This window comes from Lepidothrix coronata, unplaced genomic scaffold, assembly GCF_001604755.1.
Source record: "Lepidothrix coronata isolate B3197 unplaced genomic scaffold, Lepidothrix_coronata-1.0 Scaffold183, whole genome shotgun sequence".
Taxonomy (NCBI): Eukaryota; Metazoa; Chordata; class Aves; order Passeriformes; family Pipridae; genus Lepidothrix; species Lepidothrix coronata.
The window spans coordinates 669,421-681,003 of NW_016690363.1; the positions used below are offsets into that span (position 1 = coordinate 669,421).

The following is an 11,583-nucleotide window of genomic DNA, read 5'->3' on the forward strand; positions in this document are numbered from 1 at the left end:
GTGGTGTGATCTCAGCTTCTCGGAAACTGGTCAAAAAAGGTTCACCCAAATAGCCACAGAAATCCTTTAGGTAAGTATTTGCACATTTCCTTTAAAAAGAATCTTCAAAAATTGTCCATCGTTATTTCTCATTTCCATATCAAGTAGCGTTTCAAATTGGTTTTTTACCCATCAACTAGCAATGCAAACAGAAAGCTTAATTGAAAAAGAAATACATTAAAAAATAAACAGAGATGACAAATATCAGATTGTCATCTGCCACATGCAACTATCTACCCAGAAAAAAAAAAAAACAAACAAAACCAAAAACCAAAAAGACAAACCAAAAATCCCCTCAAAACAAATCATAAACTCTCTTATTTCTGTGGTTCTTCTGCATGTGTTTCTTTGACCTTCTATGTTTCGGGGTCCCCCGTGTCTCTTTCTGATTTCCAACACAAAAGTGCAAAGAGAATCCAGTTGCTAAAATGGAAAAATTGTGCTATATTTTCACCAGCACACTGTTCCTCTGGCAGATACACATCAGTTATTGTTTTGAGGAAAGGCAGCACATACCTCAGAGTCCATTTTCAAACAAAATTCAGGTAGGTGTTTTCCCAAGTCAGTCTTTAAAAGTTTCATCTGTTTCAACAGCTGTACTGATACATTGAGAAAGAGAAAAACAACGTGCTAAAATGGGTTTTTCTCCCCCACCGTCAGGAAAGACAAAGGCTTTCCTTTGTGGGTAAGGTCTGAGGTTTATTAGCTGAAGTTCAAGTAACTGGGTATCATTACTAGCTGAGCTGGAATCAGACTACTTGTGCCTGCACTGGTATATGTTCATATATATGGATCCTGGATAGTAGTTTTCGTACATAGTCTCTGGTAAGAAATGTGAGGGTGTGGACTTGAAGTTTCTAGTCTGCAACAGAAAGAAGAACATGTACCATTACATTACACTGTAGGATTTTGTGGAATCATCATTCCTATGGAGTCCAAACAAAACAAAAAAAAACAAGAGCTGAAGAAACCTGGTAGGTAATGTTATTTTTGCAAAAGAACTGTGAAGTTACTTCTCTGAACTCTCTGAGCCAAAGTGTAGGGAACTAAGGGTGAAACCTGAACTGGCAGAGAGATGCAAGAACAGCCTTCACAAAGCCTAGACAGGACAGCCTTTGAAAATTGTTTTCTTAATGTGATCAAAAACAAATTTTGAAATGTTGGTATCTTTACCAAAATAGATGATAATGAGCAATGCCAGCTTCTCTGGCAAAAAACCCCAAACAAACAACAAACCAACCGACCAACCGACCAAACAGGCAGACCACAAAGCAATCCAATTTAGGCAACTAAAATTACTATAAGCCTTTGACTTTGATTTCTATAACTCCCACTCCCGTCAGTCAAATTGTCCTGAAAGCCACAGAAGAGCTTATCAGGAAGTTAATTCCAACTTCAGAGCACTCTGACTTGTTTGCAACAAACAAGGCACACGACCATTAATTAAACCGTGCACAGAAAACAAAATATGAGATAATTGCTCTTTCAATGTGCATTAAGTGAGGCAGAAGCCCTGAGGAAAGAGCAGCATATTCTGGTAAATATGTATCATGACACACTGGAATTAGAAAGGAAAATTTGCAGTGGTAAACTTATCACTGCTGTTTCCTAGCTCCTGGGTATTTGAACTGCAACTTCAAAAAGTAAAAGTTTCATAACTGTGTTTGTCTCTAACACAGCAAAACGAAGTGGACCCTTTTCCCTCATTGTAAAATGCATGTCTGGTTTCATCTGATCTTTAATCAAGCAGGTTTCTGCCGTCAAGAGTAAACACACATTCTTAAGTTAAGGTTACTCTGTGAAGCAGAAACATGAAAACACTAAGTTTTGGGACAGTTGACATTCAGCACAGTAAATGTAATCTATAGGCAGGAAATGCACTACACCTAGTGCTCAAACAATCACTCAGATACCCTGATTATACATGAAGACAGGGCCGTCCAAGCAACAAACATCCTCCCAGATGCAGTGTTCCTCATCCCCCCCTCAAAGTGCACACAGACACAAATGGGAGTCTTGTCAGAGTAGACCCATTGCGATTAAATGATACATTTTAGTGAAGAATACACCAAAAACAGCAAAGCACACACACACACACAAGAAGGTCACTTACTGCAGATGGTTCTGCTGGCCCCTGTGCCAATTGTCGTAACCGGAAAGCTGAAAGAAGAATGTCAGGAAATTAAAGTGGTTTGATGGTGCCAGGTACACAGGCTGCTCTATCAGGGGTTCTCCTCTAGCTGTCCTCGGCTGTTGAAAGACTTTCTTCAAAATATACTGATAGGTTAAGTTCTTATTTTTTGTATCCTGCTCTTGAATACACTGTTGTTTCATTTTTCCCTTCATAGAAACTTCTGGTCACTCTGGGTGTCCTGGTTTCTACCGGAATAGAGTTCATTTTCTTTTTAGCAGCTAGTACAGTGCCATAGGAGAAATGTGTTGATAACACACTGGTGTTTTAATTGTTACTAGGTAGTGCTTACCCCAAGCCAAGGACTTTTCAGCTTCCCATGCATTGCCAGCGTGGAGGGTCACAAGAAGCTGGGAGGGAGCATGGCCAGGACAGCTGATCTGAACTGGCCAAAGGGATATTCCACTCCACAGAAAGCCATGCTCAGTACATAAACCAGGGAGAGCTGGCCAGGAGCCACCAATCACTGCTCAGAGGTGGACTGGGCATCCATCAGTGGATGGTGAGGCTACATCATACACTTCTTGTTTCTCTCAGGTTTTCTTTCCTTCTCTCTCTCTCTCTCATTTTCACCACAGCTTTTATTAATATTGCTACAATTATCATTAGTATCATCATTAGTATTAGTAGTACTGTTATATTTGATTTTGTTTTATTTATTTATTTATTTTATTAAACCCTTCTTATCTTCATCCATGGGGTTTACTTTTTCTCCTCTGGTTCTCCTCTCCACCGTGGTGGGGTGGGGAGGAGCGAGTGAGGGGCTGCAAGGCACTTCGTTGTTAAACCACAGCACTGGGACACATGACAGGTTTGACTCTGTTAAGTGCACTTTTCCTCAGCTCTACAGAGATACACTGGGCCAAGGAACCCATCTGAGCATGTTTTTTCTTCCCCTCACCTGCTCCAAAGACACACACATCACCCTGTGGCAGGGACAGGCTCCCATCAAAGTGCTGCCACTGTTGATGACAACTGCCCCTCTGTTTTCTTCTCCTGTCTTCATTTTCCTAACCTTCCCTTTTTTTCTCTTTTAGTGCACACCTCCACTCACTGTCCTCTCTTGCCAGCCCTCTTTCACCATGTTTGTCCAGACCCGGTTCATGAAATAAATCTGCTATATAACATGCCCTGTGCAGGGGGAATCATCTGAAAGATACTGAAGCAGCTACATTTGGCCTATTCTTACACTTGCTGGTGTAAACGGAACTTCTTTGTGTCTAGTTGGTGAACAGCCATTCTTATGTGCAGAATTTTATGCCAGTAAATGCAGATCAAGATAATTCTAAAAACTCAAAACTCACCCTACTCTCAGAAAGAACCCTTTTCATCCTGGATGACTCTCTGACATATATGTAACACATCAATATCACAACACCTATGGCTCTTACAAAACTCCTAACTTGTTTTAAAGTTCCAGCCCTTATTTTATTAGGACTTTTCCAAAAGGACAATGCATCATATATGGACATTTTCCTCAAGGCTTGCCTCCCACCCCACTCTCATGTGGCAAAGCACAAGTCCTTGTACCTGCACAAAGTCAGCAATGGAATAGTAATACACTTCAGGTTCATCAAAGGACTTACCTCTGCACCAGAAAATCAAGCATAAAGTCACACCAGTGACAGCAGCAACACTTGCAGATCCTCCTATCAGGAGATAGGGAAGGCTGGGGGAAGCATCTGGGAGATGAGAGATGAGAGCAAGTTACAGAGCTAGGCATCAGCATCCACTGACTACACGCTGTTACCATCCACCTTAACCCCAGGAAAAAGTTTATCCTCTGCCTCCACAGCTCAAAGGGAGCAGAGAGAAACAGATGAGCTCTCTGGATGCCAACCAGCAATAGGAAGTTGCCCCACACACCCAGTCATTTGTGTGTGCAAACACGTTTTCATTTTCAACTCATCTGCCTTCAAGGTCTCCTTTTCTTCAACTATTAGTAGCCCTGCAGCAAAAGAACTGACCAGCTGTTCCTGGCAAATGCTTTTATTAATGACTTTTCTATGCTGACTTCTGTCCTTCATGCCTCTATTGAGATATTTTGGTGATATGAGCTGTTCTTACAAATCCTCATGCAATAGAGACTTCTAATAGCTCCAGAACAGCCAGCTGAGAAGCTGAATTTTACCTTTTACTACCTCTGGCCATCAGAAAGAATATTTGAAAGTCACAGACAGACATTCTCCCAGGAAATTTTCTCCAAACTATCACACTGGACAAAATTCAGCTTCAGTTTGTGAAGAACTGCAGCCCACGGGAAGGACTCATGTTGGAGAAGTTCATGGACTGCCTCCTGTGGGTGGGACCCCACACTGGAGCAGGGGAAAAGAACGAGGAGGAAGCAGCAGCAGAGATGAAGTGTTAAAACTGACCAAAGCCTGCATTCCCCTATACAACTCAGGGGGAGGAGACAGAGAAGTCAGAAGTGAAACTGAGCCTGGGAAGAAGGGGAAGGTTGTGAGGAAGATTTTTTTATATTTGTTCTTGTTTCTCACTATCCTACTCTGATCTGATTATCCATAAATTAAATTAATTTCTCTCAATGCCTGCAACATTAATTGGGAGTGATCTCTTCCTGTCCTTATCTCGACCCATGAGCTTTCCATAGTACTTTTTTTCCCTATCTTGTTGAGAAGTGGGAGTAATCAAGCAGCTTGGTGGACACCTGGCAGCCAGGTGTCTATTGTCTAGAAACAGAATGAGAAATTCTTGTAAAACAGGACAGGGATAGAAAGAAGCACGCACTGAAAGCTTCTCCACACAGTGCCACAAAACACTGGGTTTCAACTAACTCAAAATTATTAATTTCTCTCCCAACGTGCACTAGAACTCCGGCTTACAACTAAGCAAACCACAGAGCCTCGGCTTTCCTTCTGTGGAAACAGCTGCACAGAGCAGCACAGAGAAGCCCAAGGGCAGGATGAAGGGCATTTATAACAGTACTTACTTGTCAGGTCTATGGACAGGGTCTGGTTTGAGGCTGGGTGGGTCACCAGGCAGGTGGCAGTGGGCAGCGTGCTGTTGGCCCAGCCTGTGTAGCTCACCCTGGTCACCGTCCCGTTGGCGTGCTGGATTTCTTCCTCAGTGCTGGCGTTGCTTGCCGGGATCCAGATGTCAGCAGCCGGCTTTCCCGCAGACGCCCGGCAGACGGCCCCCCTGCTCTTGTCGTAGGTCAGAGTCGCTCTAGGAGGGACTACAGAAGGAATAAATAATTTAACAAAAAAAAAAAAAAAAGCCACAGCCATTATTTCTAGTTCGGTACAAAATCGCCAACTGAAACTGAAAAGCGAGAGGTATTTTTGTTTGTTTGTTTGTTTGTTTGTGTGACCAATTCGTGAGATTTTAAAATAATTTGAAATATTAGGACGAGCTATCTTCAGAGGAAAAAAAAGTTCAAGGTGAATACACCAAAAACTAGCTACTTGGATCTAAAATACTGCTTCCTCCCATTTTCCAGACTAACAGGAGATGAGATGGCACAGAGGGGTGGATTAAATCAAGATTTATAAGTACAGCGGTGCACATTCTGAAAAAAATGCAGCTTGCTGAAGCTCCAGGTAAAACATTTAGGAGATTGGATATGTAGAATCAAAAATTTGATAGCAGGGAAATAAAAGAGGAATCGGGCAAAACTGTTCTGCTTGAAGTCCAACAACTCGTACTGTGCATTTGACAGAACAGGGAAGGGCTCACACACCACCTAAGCCTTTATCTGAAAGGTAAGACTCTGCAGGGAAGAACAAAATAAAAGCAAACCCAAAACCAAACTAAAACAATAAAAAAACCTCCAACCAACCAAAAAATACCCCCAAAAAAATCAAGTGACTAAAATTAATAGTAGCAATTACAGAGTTCCAAAATTAATCTCCCATGATTTTTAGTTATATTCAGAAGGCTTAACTAAAATGTCCAGAACATAAAATTTTCTCCATCTTTTTTTTTTTTTAATTTATGGAAACCTATGGATAGTTTACGTCACCATCTGAAAAAGATGTTTTAATGTATTCATTATGTTTCCTAATATTCTTTTGTTCCTGCCTATGTTGAAAATAGGCTAGCTTTTTTAATAACTTTTTTTTAATAATTTTTATTTTAATGATGCAGTCTTACCCATGACAGTCAGAGAAGAGGAAAAATAAAAATTCCCTTCGCTGTTGACAATTTCACAGCTGTAATTTCCCTCATCACTAAGGTTCACAGGGTAAATACGAAGGGCAGGGTCACTGTCAGGTGAATATTTCCACATGATCCTCTCAGTGCAGTTTGTCTTCCCTGTCTCACTGTGATCACTTCTGTAGGCCAACACACAGCAACTGCTGCATTTCTTCTTCCATGTCACCATCAGCAAAGACACGTTGAAGATGTAAGGGCAGCTCAGCACAGCCTCATGACCAGCCTCCACACTCACTGTGTTGTAAGCTACACAAGAAGAAAAAAGACATAAAAAAAGATGCTGCACCACCATCAAAGCACAGGAAACTGTTGGCTTCATCACACCATTAAAAATTTCTACTCCCTCACTGTACTGGCAGCCTTGGGGACAAATTGCTGTGTGTGGGCACATGTTAGTATTCACTTTCCAGGTCCAGCTTCCTGAAGTCTGGAAATGCAGTGGAGATGGTACCTTTCTGCAGGTATGTGATGAATGCAAAGGAGCTGTGAGTCCTCCATCTTATTGTAGGCAACAAGTTTCTATCACTTTAACATAGGCTTTGAGAGACTGGTGATGGGGGGCAAAATTCCCTCTCAGGGGAAAGGAAACCACTTTTTTAAAAATTTCATTGTGTTACTGAGTTAGGTGCCTTTCTTACAGTGCAAGTAAAACCGGGGACAGCTGTGGGATGTACACCTGTGACACAGTCAAAACCCAGGATCACTTGGTGCAGGAGGTTAGTAAGGGGTGCATGTAGATCCCTTTTCTACCAGTTGAACAGCGGATGTGTCTTCAGACGATTTGTGTTGGATTCCTGTCAGATATATCATCCTGTGCCACTCTGCAGGGCACACGATTATTTTGCCAGCTGAGGTGACATCACTCTTTGCATTCACATCAAGCAATAAGCAAAATTTGCTCTGGTGAACTACGAAGTTTTGGTGTACTTGCAAATTAGAAATAGGGAGTGCTTGGATCGTTCTCACTTACCTTCAATCAGATTGATTGCCAAGAAAAAGAGCACAGCCAGAACTGCCCATTTCTGAGACATCTTCAGGAGAAGGAGTCAGCACTGCAGAAAGTGAAGGCAAAGAGAATGACATGCAGCCACAAATTGTTGCGCAAATCTCTTCAAAGAGTACCTATAGTAAAACCTCTGTTTTCTTTGAAAACATAAGTTGTAAATAAGATGCCATGTCAAATATCTTTCTTGTACTGAGGAAAGTAAGGCAAAAAGGGGGTTGAAAATTAAAAACAACAACAACAAAACACAAACCACCCACTACTGTTTACAAATTTTTTTTAAAATCCAGGATCTCTTGTACCACTCAGGATCTAGACTTCATCAACTGTTGGGCAAAGGTATTATTCCTAACCCTTGCAGGCTTTTAATTTCTTGAAAGTTAACTCTCCTTCTGCAGTAGAACAAAAAGAGCAACCTTCCTATTGCAAGAGATAAAAAACATGTGAGTTTGTTTCCTGCCTTCATAGACACGGTGAACCAAAGAGGCATCCAGTAACTCATGCTGTTCTACAACTGTATATACCTTTTCAACAAACCCTATCTTGCAAATTTCTAGCTCCTTTTTGGCAAAATGGGACTGGTTCTTTGGTAAGACCAAGGCAGTGTTGTCATCCCAACACTTTGTTTTCTGGTTCACACAAGAAAGCAGAACTCTGTGTTACCCAAAAGCTTTCCAAACAAAATATATATGGTTCTCAGTGGAGAGTTTTGATGTAAACTCATTCAGCTGTTTCTTGAACGTGGATTTGATTAAGAACATCGCTGATATTTTCCTGTGCTCAGATACCATACAGAAATGACCCCAGCTTGGCATGGTAAAGTTGCACTGCTCTGTACTGAACAACACACGTATGTATTCCCAGCCAGCTGGGGGATAAAGCCCAGGCCTGGGAGTGTGTGCCTGTTCCCACAGCACTACAGTAGCCACAACCTGACTTCAGTTTTCTGATGTTACTGTCAGAAATCAGTGGCTGCACTTTTGTCCTGGGGCTCCCTGCAGCCTGCCCATGAGGCTGTCTCATTTTCCATGACTCCCCTCGGCATTCCCTCTAATTGTCTTCTTGGTAGACCTTTTGTCATTCTCCCCTTCATGCTGCCATTTCTATCTCTTTAATATTTTACTTTCTCAATCAGTCACCCACAGCTGGAGACGATTGGAAAATCGTGTTTCCATCCCAAGAGAAAAAATGATACGCTGTTTTCCTCCCCAAGTCAGAACCCAATATGCACCAGACAGGCAAATATCTTTGTGCAATCACAAGAGGACTTTACTTCTGAGTTATTTAGCTCACACAGTGTTTACACCCGTATTCAAACACAGGGAGGGTTCTCAGTGTGTGCTGAGAGGAGAAGGAAAGGCAGCCAAGGCTCGCTGTGCACACAGAGACCTAAATCCTCATCTGGTGTCAACTGCTATAAAAATAACCAGCTCCAACTGTGGGGCACTAACAATTTCATTTTAAATGTGAAACATATCAGATGAGGATGCCTGGTGTACACAAGAAAAACCACAACACTGCCACGCTTGTGGCACAGGAAGAACGAAGGCTGCCACAGTCATGAGCTAAATGCAAGGGAAGGCAGTATTTCCTTAAACACAATGCAGTATGTATGTACATTTAGACACAGAATCATAGAATCACAGAATGGTTTGGGTTGGAAGGGACCTTAAAGATCATTTAGTTCCACCCCCCTGCCATGGGCAGGGACACCTTCCACTGGACCAAGTTCCTCAGAGCTCCAACCAACCTGGCCTTGAACACTTCCAGGAATGGGGCATCCACAACTTCTCTGGGCAACCTGTGCCAGCAACTCACCACCCTCAACAGAATTGTTTTCCTCAAAGAATTGTTTTGTTCACAATTCTAACAACAGAGTAATACAACTGAATGAAAAGCTTACATTACAGTCTGGAAAAAACACCAACACAGCCACATTGATCCGTATTCTGCTTCTAACGTACAATAGACAGTGTAACTCTCACATGCAAAAAATCTCAAATTTAATTTTCATTCACATAAAATCTTTTCCACTAAGGAAATATTTTGTTTTGTTTCATTTTATTCAATGCTGTCAGAAGTTTTGGGATATTTTTTTTTTTTTTGCATTTTGGATACATTATGCCTGCAAAAGTTGCTTTCAATCAAAGAAGTTTGAAACTTTGAAAGCTGAACTTTTTTAACCAAAAAAAAAAAAAGATACATTTTGCCCAGAATTATGTACTGAGTTTGACCCAATTTGCAAATAATTTCTCAGTCTCTTTCAAAAGAAAAGTTAAAAGACCCCCAAACCCTCCACAATGTTTGTCAGCAAATTCAGTATTCGTCAATTTTGATGGATCCATAAATATTCACAACAGTATATATTGTCATATTGGAACTTGTCCCAGAGAACTATCTTTTTTTAAAATGCATAAAAGTCTCATATATATGAGGTTTATTTGCTCAAAAGAACAGGCTTTAATGATTAAAAATGGGACCTTACAGAAAGAACAGAGTGTATTACTCTGTTTAAATATTCATGTGTGAAACAGAATTTAGTCTGCAGATTTTAAGGTTCACAATCCTCAAATACTCGTGCCTGAGAGCGGGAAAGAAGTCTCAGAGTAAAACCCAGAAAAGAAAAACCAAGCACAGCTGAATCAAATTCATTTAAAAGCAGCAAATGAATATTTGTAGCTTGTCTCGTGTTGTTCGCTTTGATGGAATTAAAATGCCTCAACAACTGCATTTAAAACAAATTAGAATTTTTACTCAGCCTCGATGGTGGTGGTTGGCACAAGACCATGCAATGTGGGCATCACTCTTCCATTAGCCTCAGCCTTCCAGCCGGAGAACGGCACCGCTCACGCTCGGATTCAACCCAAGGAGTACTGATGCTGGAGGAAAGTTACCCAGTTATCAGCCTGGAGGGGAGCCCTCCAGCCTCGGGAGCACAGGAATTCAACAGCAGTGCCAGTGTGCTCCAGGCATCCGACCCTCGATGTAGGAGGGAATGAGTAGGGAGATGCTGGCATACACAGCCGGTCCAGTGTGAATGCTGGTCCAGTGTGGATACTGGTCCAGCCTGGATGCTGGTCCAGCGTGGATGCTGGTCCCAGTGACTGCTCACAAGGCAGCTCCTGTACAGCAGGGAATTGCAGAGATGTACTTGGAGTTCCTCTCCCTCTCTGTCCTCACTAGGGATCCAGATATAACTGCAAAGTAAGAACTATCCCAGTTTAGGACCATCCATCCCAGGTAGTCCCTGTTTTCAGCTGTCCAATTCATTGATTTCTTCTCACTGTTGCTCCTGAGATCTTGACATGCAGCTGATTTGTCTCACAGACAGACACAGCCTCCACGCCCTCCAAAAGAGCCGAGTTGTGCACTCCCCTGAAGAGGATGTGGCACAGTTAAATTGAGGGAGACGAACTTCTGACACGAAGAACAAATCACAACCTCAGCTGCCTGCTCTTACACACCAAACACGAGCTACAAGCCTTGAGCTATGCAAGGCAACAACTTAAAACAAAGCACAAACAAAAGCTAAGTCCAACACAATTAAAATACGTGTTAACACAGTACAAAAGAGGAGAAGGTCAGGGATCAATCAGTGCAGCAGTGCAGTGGTCTTCACCACAACTTTCTAAAGCATGTATGTCACATATGTCACATAGCCATTCCCATTATTAACTCAGCAAAATATGGTTGTTTTGCAGTGGAAGCACATTTTAAAAGGTAGAAAAGACCCAATCTCAGAAGTCTGTTCTCTGTAAGACCTGTGTCTTTGGGTAAGGAAGGGCTGGAAGGGATGGCAAGAAGAGGAAGCAGTTGCACACATCTGTGTCAGCTTCAATTACGAACAAGTTCCACAAAACAACTGTAAAATTACAGTGTTTTGCTATTGCACAGCTGAAGGAAAATAGGTTTGAAATTTCCTCCACAGCAAGGCAGAGGCTTGTGGTGTCTGTCTACTGAATTCATAAAGATATCAATATTTAGAATAATACCAATATTAACATTACAAAGTGTGGGTTTTTTCCCCAGGGGAAAAAGTATTTGCCATACAGAAGATGAGTATTTTGTCCTGCTTTTTTTTCCCCCCTCATCTTCAGTAGCTGTAATTCAAGAAAACAGATGGGGATCTCCTCTCTTCTCTGAGATATTTACCTTTTTAACACAAGCCCTTCTA

The 11,583-nt window shown here is 41.8% G+C and overlaps 1 protein-coding gene across 1 annotated transcript; it reads right to left on the reverse strand.

Annotated features, from left to right (window-relative positions):
• Positions 1–431: 431 nt before the first annotated feature.
• Positions 432–10,554, reverse strand: LOC108505094 (cell surface glycoprotein CD200 receptor 1-A-like). The gene is made up of 7 exons (XM_017830769.1): positions 10,164–10,554; positions 7,377–7,458; positions 6,344–6,652; positions 5,181–5,426; positions 3,817–3,912; positions 2,153–2,199; positions 432–901 (listed from the first exon to the last, which is right to left on the reverse strand). Exons 2-7 carry the CDS (start codon positions 7,435–7,437, stop codon positions 794–796), a joined length of 867 nt encoding a protein of 288 aa, XP_017686258.1. The 5' UTR covers positions 7,438–7,458; positions 10,164–10,554; the 3' UTR covers positions 432–793.
• Between the last annotated feature and the right edge of the window lie 1,029 nt (positions 10,555–11,583).

Bases quoted from the DNA above. Each gene is read 5' to 3' on its own strand.
- LOC108505094 (XM_017830769.1), bottom strand. From the start codon at position 7,437: ATGTCTCAGAAATGGGCAGTTCTGGCTGTGCTCTTTTTCTTGGCAATC. The intron at 6,653-7,376 runs GTAAGTGAGAAC...CTTCTTGTGTAG, and splicing joins GGCAATCAATCTGATTGAAG to CTTACAACACAGTGAGTGTG. The intron at 902-2,152 runs GTAAGTGACCTT...TTTCTGTTGCAG, and splicing joins GGCCAGCAGAACCATCTGCA to ACTAGAAACTTCAAGTCCAC.